Below are 19,841 nucleotides of genomic sequence, written 5' to 3'. Positions count from 1 at the left end.
TATCATGAACAAGGTGGGCTGATGAACAATATAGACACAGAGACATAGAAAGGAGTATGGTTCAGACTGACAAACCTAGGAATAGGGGGGCAAGGGGGATGGATGACATGAACCAAAGAACTTATATGCCTGTATGCATAACCAATGGACATAGACCACAATGGGGGGGGCAGGATGGGGAGTAGGGTATCTAGGGGGGGGGAAGGAAAAACATCTGTAACAAAAATAAATTAATAAAAATTGGAAAAAAAATTAAAAAAAAATAAATAAAAATCTATATGACACACACACACAAACAAAAAAAAAAAAGTCAAGAGAAAAGGACTTAAAACCCCTTCTGTTCATCACTGTCACACACTGTGCAGTCACACGAGGTGGGGCGAGGTGTATGTAGGGGATGCGCACCAGGTGCGATCCTCGGAGCTCAGGAGTGATGGTGGAAGTTTGCAGTGTCAGGAGAGTGAGGACTGAAGCTGCGCTGCACGGAGGTACGGAGAATGCATGGATGGCAGACACACAGACTAGCTCATGTATGAAAGGTTTATCGAAGCTCATCGTGAAAGAAATAAAGCCTGGGAAAGAGCAGAAGAGCTCAATGACGGTGATTGTTATTATTAATATAGAGGAGAAATATATACGTGATAAAGAGCACAAGTAGCTGACAAGGGGAAGCAGAAACCAAAGATATTTAAGCACTAGAACATATTAATTTGGTTACACAGCAGCTTTTTGCTTAGCTGGGGAGAAAGACCACCTCTTTCCTGAAGTCTGGGGAGGAAGGACGGTGTGTATAGAGCAAGATTCTGAGGTAGAGGAAAGGGCAATAAAGCCATTTCTGAGGCCTCAATGTTTTCAGGTAAATATATGAAACTGGAGTCTATTTAAAAGTGAGGCAAGTTTTCCATAGTTGTGAGCAGTGTTTTAGGAGAGAGAATCGAGGGGCCAGCTGTGATTCAATTATGATTAGCTCAATATTCTAGATTTACCATTGATATTTTAAATTATCACATGTTAACTTGTTATTTCATAAATCCTCCCTAAATTTGCTAGAGCATTTTTGTGATAATTATTTTATCATTTCATTTTACTGTTTTTGAGAAAATATTAAGTTTACTATTTGAGTGTAAAGTTAAAAAATGGCGTTATAAAATTTTTATTTTAGATATAAGAAAAATAAGTTTTAAAAAGTTGAAGATCATATTTGGATTAAAATGTTTCAAATAATTGTTTTGTTTTTTATCACTTTTGAAAACTCCCTATAGGTAGATGATTGATGATACATGGATAGATACATAGATAGATAGATGCACAGATAGATAAATAAATAGATAGATAGATATAGATAGATAAGTGACAGATTTAATTTAAAAATATTAAAAGGAAATTATTTCTAAATTTAATGCATACTTAACATTATTAAAGACATAAACAGTAATCAGGAAGGTGACATTTTTTTCTTTCTTTTTTTTATTAATTTGTTAATGTTACAAATGTTTCTCCTTTTTCCCCCATTGACATCCTCCTCCCCATCTCCCCTGCCCCATCCCCAGCTTTGTTGTCTATGTCCATTGGTTATGCATACATGCATATAAGTTCTGTGGTTTATTTCTTCCCCCCAAACTCCCCTCCTCTGAGGCTTGTCAGTCTGTACCCCACCTCTATGTCTCTGGGTCAATTTTGTTCATCAGTTCGATTAGTTCATTATATTCCACAAATAAGTGAGATCATGTGATATTTGTCTTTCTGCTTGGCTTTTTTCACTTAGCATAATACTCTCCAGGTCCTTCCATGCCATCTCAAAGGATAAGAGATCTTTCTTTCTTACAGCTGCATAGTACTCCATTGTGTACATGTACCACAGCTTTCTAATCCACTTATCTACTGATGGACACTTGGGTTGTTTCCAGATCTTAGCTATTGTAAATAGTGCTACTATGAACACAGGGGTACATATATTTTTTCTGACTGGTGTTTTTGGCTTCTTAGGGTATATTCCTAGAAGTGAGATCACTGGGTCAAATGGCAATTCAATTTTTAACTTTTTGAGGTAACACCATAGTGTTTTCCGCAGCTGCTGTACCAGTCTGCATTCTCACTATTAGTGTGCTAGAGCCCCTTTTCTCCACACCCTCGCCAACACTTCTTGTTTGATGATTTGTTTATGGCAGTCATTCTGACAGGTGTGAGGTGATACCTCATAGTCGTTTTGGTGACTTTTTTTTTCAATTTTTTTTTTTTAATTGATTTTAGAGAGAGAGGAAGTGAGGAGAGAGAGATAGAAACATCAATGAGAGAGAACATCGATTGGTCACCTCCTGTATGCTCCCCACTGGGGATTGGGCCCACAACCTGGGCATTTGTCCTGACAGGGAAATGAACTGGCAACCTCTTGGTGCATGGATCATTGCTCAACCACTGAGCCACACCAGCCCGACAGAAAGGTGACGTTTTATTGCTATACATGGGAGGTAATTTTTATCAACTGTCCACTGCCCAGAATACCTTTAAAATAACGTGTCAAGAAAAGCTAAGTTTATTACCCACTGCAATCAGGGACGAACACATTTGACAGTTTAGAATGTGCAGAAGAATTGGGTGGCAGGGGTTGGTTAAGACAGGTATTTTAGTGAGGATCTGGATGTAATAGTTTAGGATTGGTGGACACAGAGAGGTGTGGATCTTGAACTGAGTGTTAAGTAAACAGTTGTTTGACAAGTATTTTGCTCACTTTTAAGAATGTATGATGCAGATAAAGTAATTTTCAGAAGAAAAATATTGAGTTTATGTACTGATTCACAGCTTATTGTACAGACTCATGGGCAAGAGTTTCCATGAACCCAAGTCAAGTCTGCCTTGGGTGCTAGTCCTGACCGTTGAGGCAGAAGCAGAAGGGATAGCATGCGAAGTGTTTTACTAGCTGTTTTGTGTGAAAGAGGTTTGTAAATTAAAGGTTGCATTTACTTGAAATACCTTAAACCAGGATAAACTACTGTTTCCTCTTTTGTTAAACACATATGGAAAAGGGCTTGGACAGAAATGATAGTAACATAGGGAAACAGACACCAAAAATGCATTCTTGGAGCTTGGGATCAAGAGGGTAGGCATCTTTCACACCTTTTCATTTTAAAACACAAACTGAATTGAATATGTATTTATGATAATTGACTCTTAACTTTCATTGAACTGAAAAGGAAGATAGTTTATTTAATCAAAATACTGTATAGACATGCATAATACTGTGTTTCAAGAATATTTTTAAGTACACCGACCTTAATCTTCCTGTGTTAATGTACTTCATTCCTTAATCTGATTCACTCATATTTCATTACCAATATTAAACAAAATATGAGGTGACAGTTTTGAAATACAGTTCCCGAAAGGGATTTATTAAATGCAGTAATGGGAGTTTCAAAACTGGGAGATCTCACTAGTGATTATAAATCAAACAGTAAAGTAGGGTAAATATGAGACCCAGAAGACCAGATTTTAAAGACCAAGGGAAAAAAAGAATTAATAGTGGCAGATATTAAATGCTTTTAAAATAATTTATGCAGAAATGTGTATTAAATATTAAGCTAGAGAGTTATATTAATTTTTTTTTAAGTTTTGCCTACTAATGCAAAATTGACAGTAACATTCACAGGAGAGCAGATCTAAAGGCAGTTATAAAATCTCAAATCCTGTCGATTTATTCAAGTCCAAATAATTATCTACAATTTTACTTTTAAAAAATCATAAGGGTGGTCTTAAACTTCTCAAACAAGCTTCACTTCCTTCTATTTTGGTTCTAAGGGAAAGGAAAACAAATTTTCCTATTCTACCTCCTATACAGCCTCGTCCCTGCCTGGGGTTTTCTCTTGCTATGAGAGACTGTGAGGCCATATGTTCCTGTATCTCTGGTTGTAGAAGAACCACCATTCCCACTAAAATTACTCCCTAAACTATTCTTTCTCCTTAAGGCCACAAATTTCATCCCTATTTAGAATCCTGCAGTGTGTTTGTCCCCTGGGAGAAAAACCACTCATCAAATGACCCTTTCCTATATTTATCTTCGTGGTGTTATAGAAGGGGGAAATTCTTTTTCTCTCAATTAATTGTAAAACTATTGTAATGATGATTTATTAAGGCATGCTGTTTATCTCTTCTTGCCAATTTATGATGGTAATGTTCATAAATATCAATAAATGATATGGAATTGAGAATGCAAAAAAATAACGGAGGGGGATTGGTTAGGGTTAAACTATTAATTCAAGCGAGCATTAATGTAGATCAAGAATTTATAATACCAGCTCAGCTGGTGTGTTTCAGTGGATTGAGGATCAACCCATGAATCAAGAGGTTGCTGGTTCGATTTCTGGTGGGCACATGCCCAGATTGTGGGCCTGATCCCCAGTGGAGGGCATGCAGGAGGTAACCAGTCAATGTCCTCTCTCATTGATGTTTCTATCTCTCTCCCTCTTCCTTTCTCTCTCTCTCAAATTAATAAATAAAAATTATTTAAAAAAATAATAATTCAGGAGACCAGAATCAGCTGACAAGACCAAGTAATGCAGGTGACTGGTGTTGCTTTTAGGCTGTGATCATAAATTTGGGATCAAAACAAAGGGAAGATAGGAAAAGATACAAATCAAAATAAATATTTAATCTGTGTGTAAACCTGTTATTTGTTCAACATCACTAAAAAGGACAACAGGGGAAGTTAATGATAAATGTATAACCCAATTTATTTATAGCTGACAATAGGCATTTGGTTATTTTATTTGTATTTTCCTTTTTATCTATTTTTGCAGGGCTTTATTTTAAAGATTACCTAGGACTATCTTCCAGTCTATGCAGTCTGCCTCCAAGAGTAACTGAAATATTTCTGTTTTTCTTTCTTCTTTTGTAAAACACCCTTTGTTTGTCCCTGTCCCTCAGGCCACGGGTCTAACATGTCCCTGTCCCTATGTGAATAAAGTCAGGAAGAACTACAGACTCTCTGTGCCTTCTTGACTCTCATAAGACAGTCATATTGAACTATCAAGCTTTCTGAACAAAACACAAACAAACACAAAAACAAGCTTCATTTTTTTAAAAACTTATCTTTATTGTTGAATGTATTACAGATGTTCCTCATTTTTCCCCCATTGACCCCTCGTCCCCACTCCCGCCCCCCTCCTGCCTTTCCCCATACTGTTGTCTGTGTCCATTGATTATGCATATATGCATATAAATTCTTTGGTTTATTTCTTCCCATCCCTCAAACCCCTTCCCTTTGAGGTTTGCCATTCTAGCAACCAATTTGTATTTCTTAATCCCTTAACCTTTTTCACCCGTTCCCCCTAGCCCCCTTCCAACTGGCAATCAACAAAATGTTCTCTGTATCTATGAGAATGTTTCTGTTCTGCTTGTTCATTTTGTTTGTATATTCAATTGTTGATATATATGTATTCATTGCTATTTTGTTTGTTCGTATTTCTTATCTTCTTTTCTTCAAGAAGACCCTTCAACATTTCATATAATAATGTTTTGGTGGTGATGAACTCCTTTAGCTTTTCCTTGTCTGGGAAACTCTTTATATGGCCATCGATTCTAAATGACAGCTTTGTAGGACAGAGTAATCTTGGTTGTAGGTTCTTGCCTTTCATCACTGAATATTTCTTGCCACTCCCTTCTGGCCTGCAAAGTTTCTTTTGAGAAATCAGCTGACAGTCTTATGGGAGCTCCCTTGTAGGTAGCTAACTGCCTTTCTCTTGCTGCTTTTAAGATTCTCTCTTTGTCTTGAACCTTTTGCATGTTGATGATGAGGTGTCTTGGTGTGGGCCTCTTGGGGTTCATCTTGTTTGGGATTCTCTGTGCTTCCTGGACTTGTATGTCTGTTTCCTTCACCAAGTTAGGAAAGTTTTCTGCCATTATTGTTTCAAGTAGGTTTTTGATTTCTTGCTCTCTCTCTTCTCCTTCTAGCACCCCCAAGATGTGCATATCGGCATGTTTGAAGTTGTCCCAGAGACTCCTTGCACTATTCTCTTTTCTTTGGATTCTTTTTCTTTTTTTTGCTGTTTTGATTGGGTGTTTTTTGCTTCCTTATATTACAAATTAATGAATTGCTTCTTGGCTTTACCTACTCTACTACTGAATTTGTGTAAATTATTCTTTTTTTTATAATTTTTTTTTTTATCCTCACCCGAGGACATTTTTCCATTTTTTGTTCAGATAGAGTGGGAGGGAGAGAGAGGAAGAGAGAGAGAGAGAGAGAAACATCAACGTAAAAGGGAGACATTGAGTGGCTGCCTCACGGACGACCCAACCAGGGCCGGGACAAAGTGCAACTGAGGTACGCACCCTTAGCAGGAACTGAACCGAGGTCTCTCTGGACCGGAGGCTGATGCTCTAATCGCTGAGCAAAACTGGCCAGGGCATATTCTTTATTTCAGTTAGTGCGTCCTTCATTTCTGACTGTGCATCTTTCATTTCTGACTGGTCCTTTTTTATGCTCCTGAGGCCCTCACTAAGTTTGCTGAGGTTCTCAATAAGGCCATCGAGCATCCTTATAAGCAGTGTTTTGAACTCAGCATCTGTTGGGTTGCTATCTCCATTTTGCTTAGTGTTTTTCCTGGAGTTTTGTTCTATTCTTTCATTTGGGACCTCTTTCTTTGTCTCCTCATTTTGGCTGCCTCCCTGTGTTTGTTTCTATGTATTACTTAACGAGAGGTATGGAGCTAGCTGAGACCAGATGCTGCTTATTTGAAAGAATTTAGAAAACCTGAAGCAGGATCCAAGACAGGCCAATCCTATGGTAAAGCAACTGGCAACAGTGTGGGTGGACCTGAAAGTTGGGTGGGGCGGGGCCTCAGGGAATCACCAGGGCTGGACAAACAGTGTGAGCCAGGTTGCTGGAGTCCAGATATGGCCGCTGTCTCCTGCCCCAGGTAAGGGCTCACCAAAGGATCAAAGGCCTCTGACAGCACGTCTGTTCAGGAGAAAACCCCCTCTCTAGCTCTCGCTCCAATGCCAAACAACTCAGTTCTTTCTATGTGTCTCTGGCGCCCCTCTAGCTGCTTTCTCTCTGAACCTCAGTTCCCCGGTTTTTCCAGCCAGAAGTTATGAAGGACCTCTCTTCCTGGCACTGGAACCCTGAGCAGGGTGCCTGGTGTGGGACTGGGACCCATCAGTCCCCAGGGAGGACCTTCCCAGCTGAGATGTCCTCCTGTTTTTTATCTGTCACAAGTGGGTATAGCACCAGCCTGTCCGCCTCCGCCCCTCCTACCAGTCTGAATGCGACTGCTTCTTCAATTCCGTAGTTGTAGGACTTCCATTCAGCTAGATTTCAGGTGGCTTTGAATGATGTTCTCTAGTTTAGTTGTAACTTTGATGTGGTTGTGGGAGGACGCGAACGCGTTTACCTAGGCCACCATCTTGACCGAAAGTTCAAGCTTAATTTTTTTATGATATTGATTGCTTCTCATCATATAATTTGTAGGTGTTACTATTTATAATGTTGAAATAACTGGAAAATAGGTCAGAAAATCTTGCTTTGCCAAAGTGTCAGACATTTCTATATAATATGCATAGCCCTGCATGCAGTACTTGTTTACCATTGTACAGAGGAAGACATTCAGGATCTGAGTGATTGTAACTTACATAACTTCATTCATTCCGAGTAGTGGACTAAATCTACTCTTCAAAACTGCCTTTCTTCCCAGAAGGGCAGGGGGTTTGGGATGTTTAATATTATAGAAAAGGTTATTGAGTAAAACTAGGAAATTATTATAATTATTAAAAGGAAATACTCGCCTGGCCAGTATGGCTCACTGGATTGAACGTTGTCCCGTGGACTGAGAGGTCCATGTTCATTCCAGGTGAGGGTACATGCCCAGGTTGGGGGCTCAGTCCTCAGTGGGGGCATGCAGGAGGCAGCTGATTGATGTTTCTCTCTCACGTTGGTGTTTTTCTCTCTTTCTTTTCCTCTCTCTCTAAAGAAATCAACAAAAATGTATATGTTTCATATATATATACACACACACAATCAATGCCTTGGCTGGTTTGGCTCAGTGGTTAAAGTGTCAGCCAGAGGACTGAAGGGTCTTGGGTTCGATTCCAGTCAAGGACAGGTACCTGGGTTACAATTTTGATCCCAGCCCCCCTTGGGGTTGTGCAGGAGGCATCTAGATGATACATGTATCTCTCTCACATTGCTGTCTCTCTCTCTTTCTTTCTTCCCCCAACCTTCCTTCCACTCTCTCTAAAAATCAATGGACAAATATACTTGGGTGAGGATTAAAAAAACAATTAAAAAAGAAAAAACAGTCAAGACTGCTTTAATGTATCTTTCCTTTCATACACACACACACACACACACACACACACACATATACACGTGTGCACACAATTCTCTCGGGCAGTTTTCCCTCAGGTTGATATTTTCAGTATGAAGTATTTCTAAGATGATTTAATTTTCTAATGGATGTGGCTAAATTTAACTAAAAAATATATAAAATCAAAAATGATTTCATTATTTTAAATAAAGGCATCATTTCTCTAAAATTGACAAAGTAGATAAAATGGTATGCTAACAGTTTCTGAAATTTTTGTTTGTTTTTTAATAATCCTGAGGCTTATCAAATTTTATCAGTGGTGTCTTCAACTAGCATTTAAAATAAGGGCAGTTTCATTATACTGACATATTTGGTAAAGCATATAAGTAAAGAAACCTTCTTTAAGATTTTTAAAAGAAGGCAACAGTGGTCAGTTCTTAGTACATGAATGTAATATATCTATTGAAAATCCTCTCATGTATTATAAAATTTGGAGGTTATTAATATGACTTGAAATGCCTTTTTAGAATGTGATGCATAAAAAGGGCCTTATCATCAGAGATTTTGATCTGCGATACACAAATCAGATAAAATAGCAGAGAGAAAATGTAATCCAAAGGAAAAAGACATTGAGTAGGAATTGAATGGTAAGACTGGATACATGAAAAAGCCTGGTTCAGTGGGGTGGTTCAATATGAGCAGCCTTAGATTGTATAGTTATGGTTGACTGCAATTCTTCCTGCAAGTTTAACTAGATCATTAATCAGTAACAGCCTACATAGAAAACTGAAGGCACTTCTCATTGTTCCTTGTTTCTCATCTCAGTATGGGCTGCCAATTGCCATATTTTAATTAATTTTTCATTTGTTAAACCAGGACTCTGAGTGGCCTTCTCATGTATTTGTTTTCCTTGCACAATACATGTGCTAGGTGGGCTTCCATATTACTAAAGAGGATTAATATGAGCCAAGTATAGAAATCTGCTCAGGTTATTAACGGCTAACAATGATTATTCTAATATGTCTGTTTACTATGCACATTTTCTCCTCTACAGTTATTATATCACCTAGTCAATGTGTTTGTCTATTGTTAATCTTTGTTGTTACAGATACAGATGTGGTGTATAAAAGCGAGAATGGACATGTCATTAAACTGAATATAGAAACAAATGCTACCACATTATTATTGGAAAATACAACTTTTGTAAGTAATGAATAATTAAATACTTTATGCATTTCCGTATTGTTTAGAATGTGCTCTAGGTGTGCATATCTTTCTTTTCTTCAACTCTAATACTTGCAATGTATTCTAGGTGAAAATTTAGGCCAAGAATATCATTAGAATCAGTATATCTATTGATAGAAAATACCCATGTGACCTTCTGCATCATTTTCTTCCCATTTATTTTTTTAGTAAATAATATTTTCAGGGAAAATAATTCTTTACAATGAATTTTTCTTCCAATATTTTTTTATGCCAAGATTTTTAAAAATCTAACACGTTATCATTAGCCTTTTCTCCCCTCTATTTTTCCTTCTTTCTAAATTCTTCATTAATTATTTTTAGTTCTGTTGTGGTTTTCCAGATTAAGCAGAAGGCAGCCTTTCTAAAGCTGGCCTTCTGTAGCAGTGACGTGTTTTACCTTTAAAATGTAGTATTCTACCAACATTATTTTTCTACTGCCGAATCATTGTTTGGCCTAACAGTGTTCAAATAAATGAATGTATGTCTTTTACTCTTATAAAGATATATAAACTTTGCCCTTCTGTTAAATTATCTTAAGGTTAGATTTAGCTATAATTACCTATAGAGTAAGTGATAATAAATTAACTCTTGCAAATATTCAAAATCTAGCTATCAAAACACCGTGGAAAAGTTATTGCTACTGTTTTATGTAACTAAATATTTGATATATTGTTTATTAGATAAGTTTATGGTATAGACAAAACATTATACAAGGCCTCAGAAGACCAAAATTAATTAATAATAAGCAAATCATCACCTATTCTTTTCTACTTTTTTTTTTTACTTATTTCTACTTATACATTTGGAATCAACATTTAGTTTTCATGTGTATTATAGTATGGCCAGGTGGGAAAGATGGACTGGATGGAACAGTCTGTTGTTTAGTGTTCTTATATATTAAAAGAAAATGGTCTTTGCAAATCATGAAGTGATTATATGGGCACATGTTTATTAGGCTAACTTACACCAACCAGCTTATATGCTTTAGCAATTAGGCTATTCTAATAGAGAATAATGACATTTCTGTTTTTAAACTAATAAGATAATTCACAGATATTATAGGAACACCCACTCTGGATGCAGTTCTTTACAGCACTTGTGGGGTGCTGAGTATATAAGGCATTTGCTCACTTTTTAAGAATATGATTTGCATTATGGAAGAGAATACTAATCCTCAGTTACTATAAACAGTACAGAGAAGTATCTGTTATTTCTTAGTTGAATGGTCCTCAGGGATACTAGAGAAAAGGCTACGGAATCATTGAGAGTTGCTGAAATCAGTGAAGAAGAAGCCCTCAATAGGAGCTAGAACAGGAGGTAGAAGGCAGGAATTGGTAATGATGAGAAGGCATAGTAATTATTTGCTAATTAAAGTCAATCTGAATTGATTTTCAATAAAATTTGTTTGAAAAAAAAAATCAAATGCATTTTCAGTTTTGTGCCCCTTATTATAAAATATTACTTTTGCGAGGATAGTATAGACTGCCTGTGGCCAGGCATTTATGTTAGTACAGACCAGACACTCAGTACCTCAGGGAATATTTGCTTATGTGACTGTTCTTTAGTGATCATTCCCTTTATACAGGTTCATGAAGTCTTCCCTCTGGTCACAAATTATGTTTTTTTTTGTTTGTTTGTTTGTTTGTTTTTTATCATTTATTCCTTGCTTTCTTAGCCTTTATGATATATCAAAAAAGAGACAAAAACAAAACTTTTGGTTATTATTTTATTATCTCAATTTTATTATTGATACTTCATACCACCCCTACCTCGTCTTATTATACTTTTCTTCATATGCTCATTAACGCTATTTTATCTTTGTGCCTATATGTTTAGTCTAATCCTTTTAAGATTGTTCTCTATTCTCTGGGACTCTTAATACCTAACTCATACTTAGCAAATATTCTAATTTACTGATTTCTCTAAGATTTATAGACCCCCCTAAAGACATTCTTCCCACAACACAGATAATTCAGTAATTTATAAGACCCAGAGGTCTCAGAATTCGATGGAGAGGTAGGCAGACAAGTGCAGCATGTATCTGAAACCAGTTAACCCAAAACTGCAAACAAAAATATGTGACCATGATTCCTGAGGAATTCATTTAATCATTTTCTCCTGATTCAAAGATAGCATTAGGAAATATAGTTGTTTTTCCAAAGTTTATATTTGGCTAAAGTCTGGGTTTATGTTCTATCTAAGGCCTTTCTTTTTGGGAAAAAAACTCACCAGAGTTTAAGAATTTTATTCATACTACAGGTTTTTTATTGAGAAATTATCAATATTTTAATTATAATCATAGTTAATTCATTCAGATTACTCTAAAAAGCTTTATAATAAAAGTGTACCAAGTCAACTAAAATAATAAACACATTATTGATAAAATGTGATAACAGCTTGACCTATTATTACGACGTATTTTGCTAAAATGTGACAATTTATTTTAAAAATGAAGATAATATCACATTGTCATTTCCTTTTTTAAACACTTTTTAAATGTGAAGAGTGGGTACTTTTAGCTATGTAATCTTGGTTAGCAGACTTTGCAGCAATAATAGTCATTGTTGGCAAAAGTAAAACAAATGTAAATCATTTTCCTGAAAGAATTGTTCTAAGACCTTTTTGGGGCTTGACCATAGGTGGGTTTCTAATAAAGGAGGAAATTAAAAGGTATATAAACTTTTCAAGGAGAATTATATACAAAAAGTGACTGAACCCCCAAACTGCTCTTAATCTTTTCCAAGTGTTTGGAAATGTTATCTCTTACAGCCAGAACTACTTCAAACAAAACTCACTCAAAATGACATAATGAGGAAAATGTTTCACAAGTATTTGCTGTCCTCTCTCTGCTCTCAATAGACTGAATATTAGCAGTTGCCTTGGCAGAGAGCACCAGCAGCCATAAAAAGTTCTAGCAAATCACTTTTTGAAATAAAAATGGAATTGGAAACATGGTCCAAACCATGTACTTAAACATTGTTCAGGTTACAAAACAAAACAAAACAAAACAAAAAAGAGTGCATGAATATGGAAAGAGATAGCTAGATCAGAATCTTACATCTCTTTGATTCTGAAAATCTATAACCTTTTAAATACATGCTATATAAATAGCCTAAAACAGAGGGAAGAAATTTATGTATGGCAGCAAAAGGATTCCAAGGAAAACGTTAGCTATATATTTTTTGGTCCAACTGTTTATTTATGGGTCATTACAAGACAGCAGGTTTGTTGATGGCAGGTATTCGGGCAGGTGTGAGGTAATATCTAGTTGTTTTAATTTGCATCTCTCTGATGATTAGCAGTTTTAAGCATTTTTTCAAACAACAGGTACTGACGAGGGTGTGGAGAAAAGGGGACTCTAGCACACTGCTAGTGGGAATGCAGATTGGTGCAGCCACTATGGAAAACAATATGGTGCTTCCTCAAAAAATTAAAAATGGAACTGCCATTTGATCCAGTGATCCCACTTCTAGGAATATACCCTAAGAAGCCTGAAACACCAATCAGAAAGAATATGTGTACCCCTATGTTCATAGCAGCACTATTTATAATTGCTAAGATCTGGAAACAGTCCAAGTGTCCATCAGTAGATGAGTGAATTAAAAAGCTGTGGTATATTTACACAATGGAATACTATGCAGCTGTAAGAAAGAAAGATATTTTACCCTTAGAGATAACATGGACCTCAGGAGTATTATACTGAGTGAAATAAATCAGTCACAAAAAGACAAGCACAACATGATCTCACTTATTTATGGTTTATCATGAACATAATAAGCTGTTGTTGATCAAAATAGATCCAGAGCCCTGGCCAGTTTCGCTCAGTGGTTAGAGCGTCGGCCTGTGGTCCAGAGAGACCCGGGTTCAGTTCCTGCTAAGGGCACGTACCTCGGTTGCAGTTTTGTCACCGGCCCTGGTTGGTCATGTGGGTGGCAACCACTCAGTGTGTCCCTTTCACTTCGATGTTTCTCTCTCTCTCTCTCTTCCTCTTTCTTCCTCCCACTCTATCTGAACAAAACATGGAAAAAAAAATGTCCTCGGGTGAGGATAAAAAAAAATAGATCCAGAGTCATGGAAGTAGGAAACAGACTGACAAACCTCAAAATGATGGGGAATAGAGGAAGGTAGGAAGAGATAAAATAGAGAACATATGCATATATGCATAACCAATGGAAAGAGGCATTAGTTTGGGGAGAGCAGGTGGTGGGAGCGGGGAGGAGGGAGACAATGAGGGGAAAAAGAGGCACATCTGTAATACTTTCAACAATAGAAAATAAATTATTTTTTTAAGTAGGTTTTAGTAGAAACAGGAAATATTTTATGTCTTACCATGCATAGAAATAGCATTAGTTGGCTTGCATGTCATTATAGTATTTTAATTTATTTTTTATTCTATCACTGGGTTTATGGGGTTGGAGGATAGATCCAACTCTGCATACAACCATAAAATTAAGAAACATATTTTATGATTCATGTTTTAGAAAATAGATGCCTTATGAAAAATTACAACAGCACAGGTAAAAAATTGCTGAAATTTCAGCTTTTAATTTTTTTTTTTTATCTTCACCCGAGAACGTTTTTCCATTTTTTGTTCAGATAGAGTGGAAGGGAGAAGAGAGAGGGAAACATCGACATGAAAGGGACACATTGAGTCGATGCCACCTGCACGACCCAACCAGGCCCGGGGACAAACTATAACCCAGGTACATGCCCATAGTGGGAAATGAACCCGGGTCTCTCTGGACCACAGGCCGATGCTCTAACCACTGAGAAAACCGGCCAGGGCAGCTTCTAAATTTTGAAATAAAGAAAACTTAAAACAGTCTGGCCAGTGTGGCTCAGTGGTTGAGCATCAATCCATGCACCAGAAGGTCACTCATTTCATTCCCGGTCAGGGCACATGCCCAGGTTGGGGGCCTGATCCCCAGTGGGGGGCATGCAGGAGGAGGCCAATCGATGTTCTCTTCATTGATGTTTCTCTCTCCATAATCAATAAATAAAAAATAAAAATAAATACGAAAGAAAAGAAAAGTTAAAACAAATTTCTGGCTGGCCAAGTGGCCTCATATGCTGGCTATAGTAAATGGAAAATGTGTTATTTTTTTAAAGATCTGGACTTAGCAGGATATGTCAGTAATCCAGCAGTGATTGACATCTACAGCATAATGAATATTGGTTAACCAGTGAAGTCACAGGACCTTATGCCTGTTGCTGTGTACAGGACAGAATTGTTTCTTTCTTTCCCCAGACCAGTGGTTCTAGTCTGGATGCTTTTGCCCTTAGGAGGCATTTGGCAGCCTGGAGACATTCTTGATTGTTATGAGAGTGAAGGAATTGAGAGGATCTTGTAAGTAGGAATCAGGGATTCCATGAAGCGTTCTACAATGCTCAAGACAGCTCCTCATGACCAAGAATTATCTAGCTGAAAATGTCAGTAGTGCTAAGTTTGAGAAATCCTGTTCCAGATACAAGAGAAACTGTGGTGGTTAGAAGGTAGTTTTTTCAAGGTGTGATCAAAGCAATGACTCTTCCTCAGTGAGGACTTGATGGGGAGAATCTCAAAGAGTACTTTACAGCTTTCTTATCTTAAGACATTTTTCTCTTCCTTTTTTTTTTCTCTTCCTTTTTTTTTTTTAATGGACAACTCTGCACGAAACACCAGCATCCATGAGGAGAATCATTTGGTCTTGGATTTCATTCTTTTGGACAGTGCAGGGTGCAGGCCCAAAGTGTGATCCTAGTTTTCTTATAATTTTCTAGGGATACTTCTAATTGAGACATTCTTTTGTTCAGATAAGTGAATATCTCTTTTTGACTACTGTCAACTTCTTTGACCAAGAAGCAAGTGTTCATCTGTGAGTCAGAGGATTTTCATTGGTGCAGCTTGTTTATAAATAGTTGGATTTAATTGTCTTTAGATCGGGTATATCTCTGCCCTTACCAATAGCAATCAGGACACCTTATTTGGTAGATACTTTTATAGTTTTTCACTTTTATTATTCAATTTAAAAATATAAAGATAATTTTAGTCACATTATTTATTTAAAAAATATTGTTATATTTATTTATATACTTATGTAATTTCCCACTGTTGGTCATAAAAGAGGGATTTAAGTTTATCCATACCATCTATGTACCTTCAGGTAAATAAAAATGAGGTAACGTGTTTCAGCAAAGATTGGAATGTTATTTTTATATTTATTCATTTAGGAAGGAAAACTTTGAATCTACCATGAATATTTATCTTGTAGAATTTTTTCTATAAGTTAGATGGGTGTGAAAATAAATTTCAGCATAGTATTTAAAGTAATCATCATCAAAATAGGAAAATAGGGAAAATAAATTCCGATCCTCACCCTGGAAGTCTACTTTTGTAAAAATTTAGTTTAAAGTATGAGAAGAGATACTCTTGTCTCCATATGTTTGAAAGTGTAACATGATTACTGTATAATTACATAAAGTTATTTATGTATTTTCCCTGAAATGAGAAGGATTTTACCAAAGACCATTCTATTATGTTTCATTCCAATTTACCACTGTGAATGATTTAGGAAAAGAGATGCTACTAAGAAATCCATTCACTGAAACAAAGTATCTCAGATGCCAGAACAATTTCTTTTTCCCTCAACAGTGTAAATTGTTGCTAATAAAAGTACATCATCAACTATATTTATCATTGTGCAGATTCTTGAATAAGTCATCTTTAAGAGAAACCAAAATTACCTAAGTAATATATGTAAAGATCTCCTTTGAATGGGAATAAAACACTGATATAAATATTACTTTTTATTAGATATCACTTGCTTCACTATTTCAAAAGAGCATGTTACAATCTTGTCTGATTCATCCTCTTAAATATGGACAATAAAATTATTACAATTCCAGTATTTCTTGATTTAAAGATTCTTTTCTTTTGGGGGGGGGTTATTGGGGGAAAAAGGAGAAACATCTGTAACAAAAATAAATTAATAAAAATTGGAGAAAAATAAATAAAGATTCTTATTTCGTTTTCTTAGAGATGTAAATTGCTTTAGTATGTATCAGATAGGATGATGGAAGCTAAGAGGCAGCCAGATTTCCTGCATTTAATCACAATTGTTTTGGAATGCAACATCCTGAGCAGTCAGTACTCTGGATTCTACCCAGGACAAGTCAGTTCATTTTGGCTGATTCAAAACAAGTTATATGTCCTTGAACATCTGATGAGTATTTCTGCATTTTATTTATTTTTGCTGAAATATTTTATATTTCCTAGTCATGGAAAGGCAGTTAGAAATTTAAAAACAAAAGCAAACACACACACACACACACACACACACACACACACACACACAACCCAACTATTTTATTTATGGTGGAATTTAAGCAAAAAAAAAAAAAAATTCATGATAACTTTGAAAGTTTTGAAGTTGGTGATATAAAGATATGTTATTGCCCTCCATTTACTCCATTTTTGGAGTTCAGAATATCTTGGTCTGTGCAGTTGTATTGATTGTCAACCATGCATCAGCAGAACTTTTGTAACCTATTTATACTATAGAGTACAGATTTTTTTTCATACTACAGTAAAAAAAAATATTAATATTTCAATTTGCTCATGAAACATGAATGAGCATCCAAGGAAGTTTAATTTTTAGCCAATCTTAAATGATAATGGCAGCACATAGTAAAGCTAGAAAGCATTATCCCTGTCTCCCATTTCAGCTTAAAAAGAAACAGACCCAGAAAAATAAAGTGCTTTAATGCATCTAGGGTAGTCTAGAGACTAGAGTACAAATTTCTTGACTACCAGTCTAGTATTGCTTTTAATATACCAATATGAGTATTCCATTAAAAATCCCTTATAAAGAAATATAAAATAAGCCAAAATTATTTAGTGTGTTATGTATAAAACGTTTGTGTATTTGTGTATTTCTTACTCAAATATTTTACAACATTTACTTGAATTAAACATATATATGTTCAGTGTGTGTGTATTCTTTCTATACAAGTATTTTCAGTTCTTGTGGGAATATTGCCTATATGAACAAAGAGAAAAAACCTTGGCTGCATTGCGCGCGCGCATACACACACACACACACACACACACACACACACACACACACACACACTGATATATCATGAAGTCACACACCACTCTGCTTTTCCTTCCTTCTTTTCCATGATAGATTTGTCTGAAATAATCTTGTTTACACTTTATATTCTTCCTTATTTAAAATCTTGCATTGCTTTTTCTCCAGAACCATCTTTATAATTTTTCTGTATTACTGTTGAAATGACACATATGTCTTAGTTTGTTAATTTGTTTGTTAACTGCTTATTGTAACCCTGCCTTGTGTCAGATAATATTCCAGGATCAATGGATATATGGTGAACAAGGGGGCTTGGTAAGCCAACAAACAAATACCAAGCAAAATTACAAGAAATTGCAGCTGGCATTGAGTTCTTGCAAAAACAAATAAATAGTATAAGATGAGGACTAGAGAATGATTAGGTGCTTAGGAAAGGTCTACTGTGGAGGCAACATTTCAAGGTCAGGTTGCAGAGTTCTATAGGCTGAATAAACAATAATTGCAAAGAATTTTGGTGGGAACTGTATTCACCTATTCCAACAGAAAATCTACAAGTGGAGAATGGTACAAGATGAACCCAGTGGGATAACTAGGAGGAATATCATGTTGATTTTTGTGGGTGTAGGTTTTATTTTCTGAGCAATAAGCTCATTTTTCAGAAAGTCACAGTATCTGACTCATATTTTAGAAAAACATTCTGTCTACAAAATGAGGAATATATTCTAGGGAAATGAAGTGGAAACTGTGAGACCACTTTTGAGACCACAGCAGTGCTACAGATAAGAGAAGATTCAGAGTTTCCCATTTCCACTAGAATGGTACTGATATAAAAGATGAAAATTAGGCATAGCGAGGATTTATTTGAGAATAAAGTGAACAGGTTTTGTTGACTAATTGCTTCATGTTGGCCAGAAATAGATGAATCAACACTGTCTATTAGATTTTCAAATGACATTAAATCAGCAGTTCTGTTTTAATATTTTCCAACTAATATTGATAATAGAATATATTTAGGATACAGTTGCTCTATGTATATGTGTTTTCTGCATATAACAATACAATAAAGGAACTTTTAGTGGCCTGGTTGAAAAAGACTTGCAATGAAATGAAGAAATTAACATAGGGCAGAGAAATACAACCCATTGCCCCTGAGGAATAGTAAAATTGTCAAAATGTACTATTTTACTTATGATCACTTGATTGAATCATTCAACACTTTTATTATGTATTTATTTTATCCTACACACTATAACAGCTGCTGAAGATATGATCATTGAGAAAATAGAAGAGTCCTGACCCTAATGATCTCATGGTATAGTAAGTGAGGAGTGCAATAGAATACTAATAATTAGATATATGAACATTTACAAGCTATGATATGGAATAAAAGCAGAGAGTGGGAACAAAATACAAAGTAAAATATTGCATTTATGTTAGAAGTTCTAATATATTGACCTAATCAACTTGGGGGAAGTCGTAAGAAGCTCCTGAATGAAGCGAGGATGAATGAAGAGACATTGACTAGGTAAACGAGAGCTTGAGGACAGCGGGGATAGCGTGAGGCATGGAACACAGAAACCCTGAGAGCATGCCATTGTGGCCCAAGGAAACAGAAGCCAGAGGAGCTTGGAAAGCAGATGGAGGCCAGATCATTCAGGTCATTGTTGATGAATTTTTAAAGAAAACAAAGATCTCTCTATTGGAGTTAGAGAAGAAATTGAAAGGTGTGGCTCAGGAGAGGACAAATATAGGCACTATTGAAGTGACCTGTGATTGAAATAAAGAGATGGGCTCAGGCAGTGGCAATAAGGATTGAAAAAAGTGAAAATATTTGAAAGATATAAGAAATAAAATAAAGAGAAGATAACGGAATAAGTATGGTGGCAGTGGAGGGGGAAGTTACAAGTGGGAAGTATCAAGAATGACAATTCCTGGGATTTTGTATGTGTGATTAATGAATAGGGTAGTTAACCATTGAGATGCAGAATGTTGAGTTAGAACCAGGTTTGAGTGTGTGTTTGGATGAAAATATCTGTTTAGCAATATTTACTAGATAAGTGGTATATCTATCAAGCATTATTAAGGGCATAATGTTTCTTTATCAAAGTGTTAAAATTAAAACTTTAATTTCAAAAGAGTCAATAGTTGACATAATTAATCAAGTTTCTATTGATTTAGAAATCTAGAAATATGTAAGTTGATTCCAAGACATTTTTTACTATATTTTATT

The 19,841-nt window shown here is 35.9% G+C and overlaps 1 protein-coding gene across 7 annotated transcripts in view; it reads left to right on the top strand.

Annotated features, from left to right (window-relative positions):
- The window catches only part of DPP10 (dipeptidyl peptidase like 10), a 1,561,433-nt gene that overhangs the window by 1,121,421 nt on the left and 420,171 nt on the right, over positions 1 to 19,841 (top strand). For all 7 annotated transcript variants that reach the window (XM_036253736.1, XM_036253738.1, XM_036253733.1 and 4 more), the window contains one exon: positions 9,403 to 9,497. In XM_036253736.1, the coding sequence (XP_036109629.1) occupies positions 9,403 to 9,497 (95 nt within the window). The remainder of the gene's footprint in view (positions 1 to 9,402; positions 9,498 to 19,841) is intronic.

Source organism: Molossus molossus, unplaced genomic scaffold (assembly GCF_014108415.1).
Source record: "Molossus molossus isolate mMolMol1 unplaced genomic scaffold, mMolMol1.p scaffold_m16_p_11, whole genome shotgun sequence".
Taxonomy (NCBI): Eukaryota; Metazoa; Chordata; class Mammalia; order Chiroptera; family Molossidae; genus Molossus; species Molossus molossus.
Note: the sequence above shows the minus strand (reverse complement) of the source record. Positions and strands in the feature narration are given on the sequence as shown.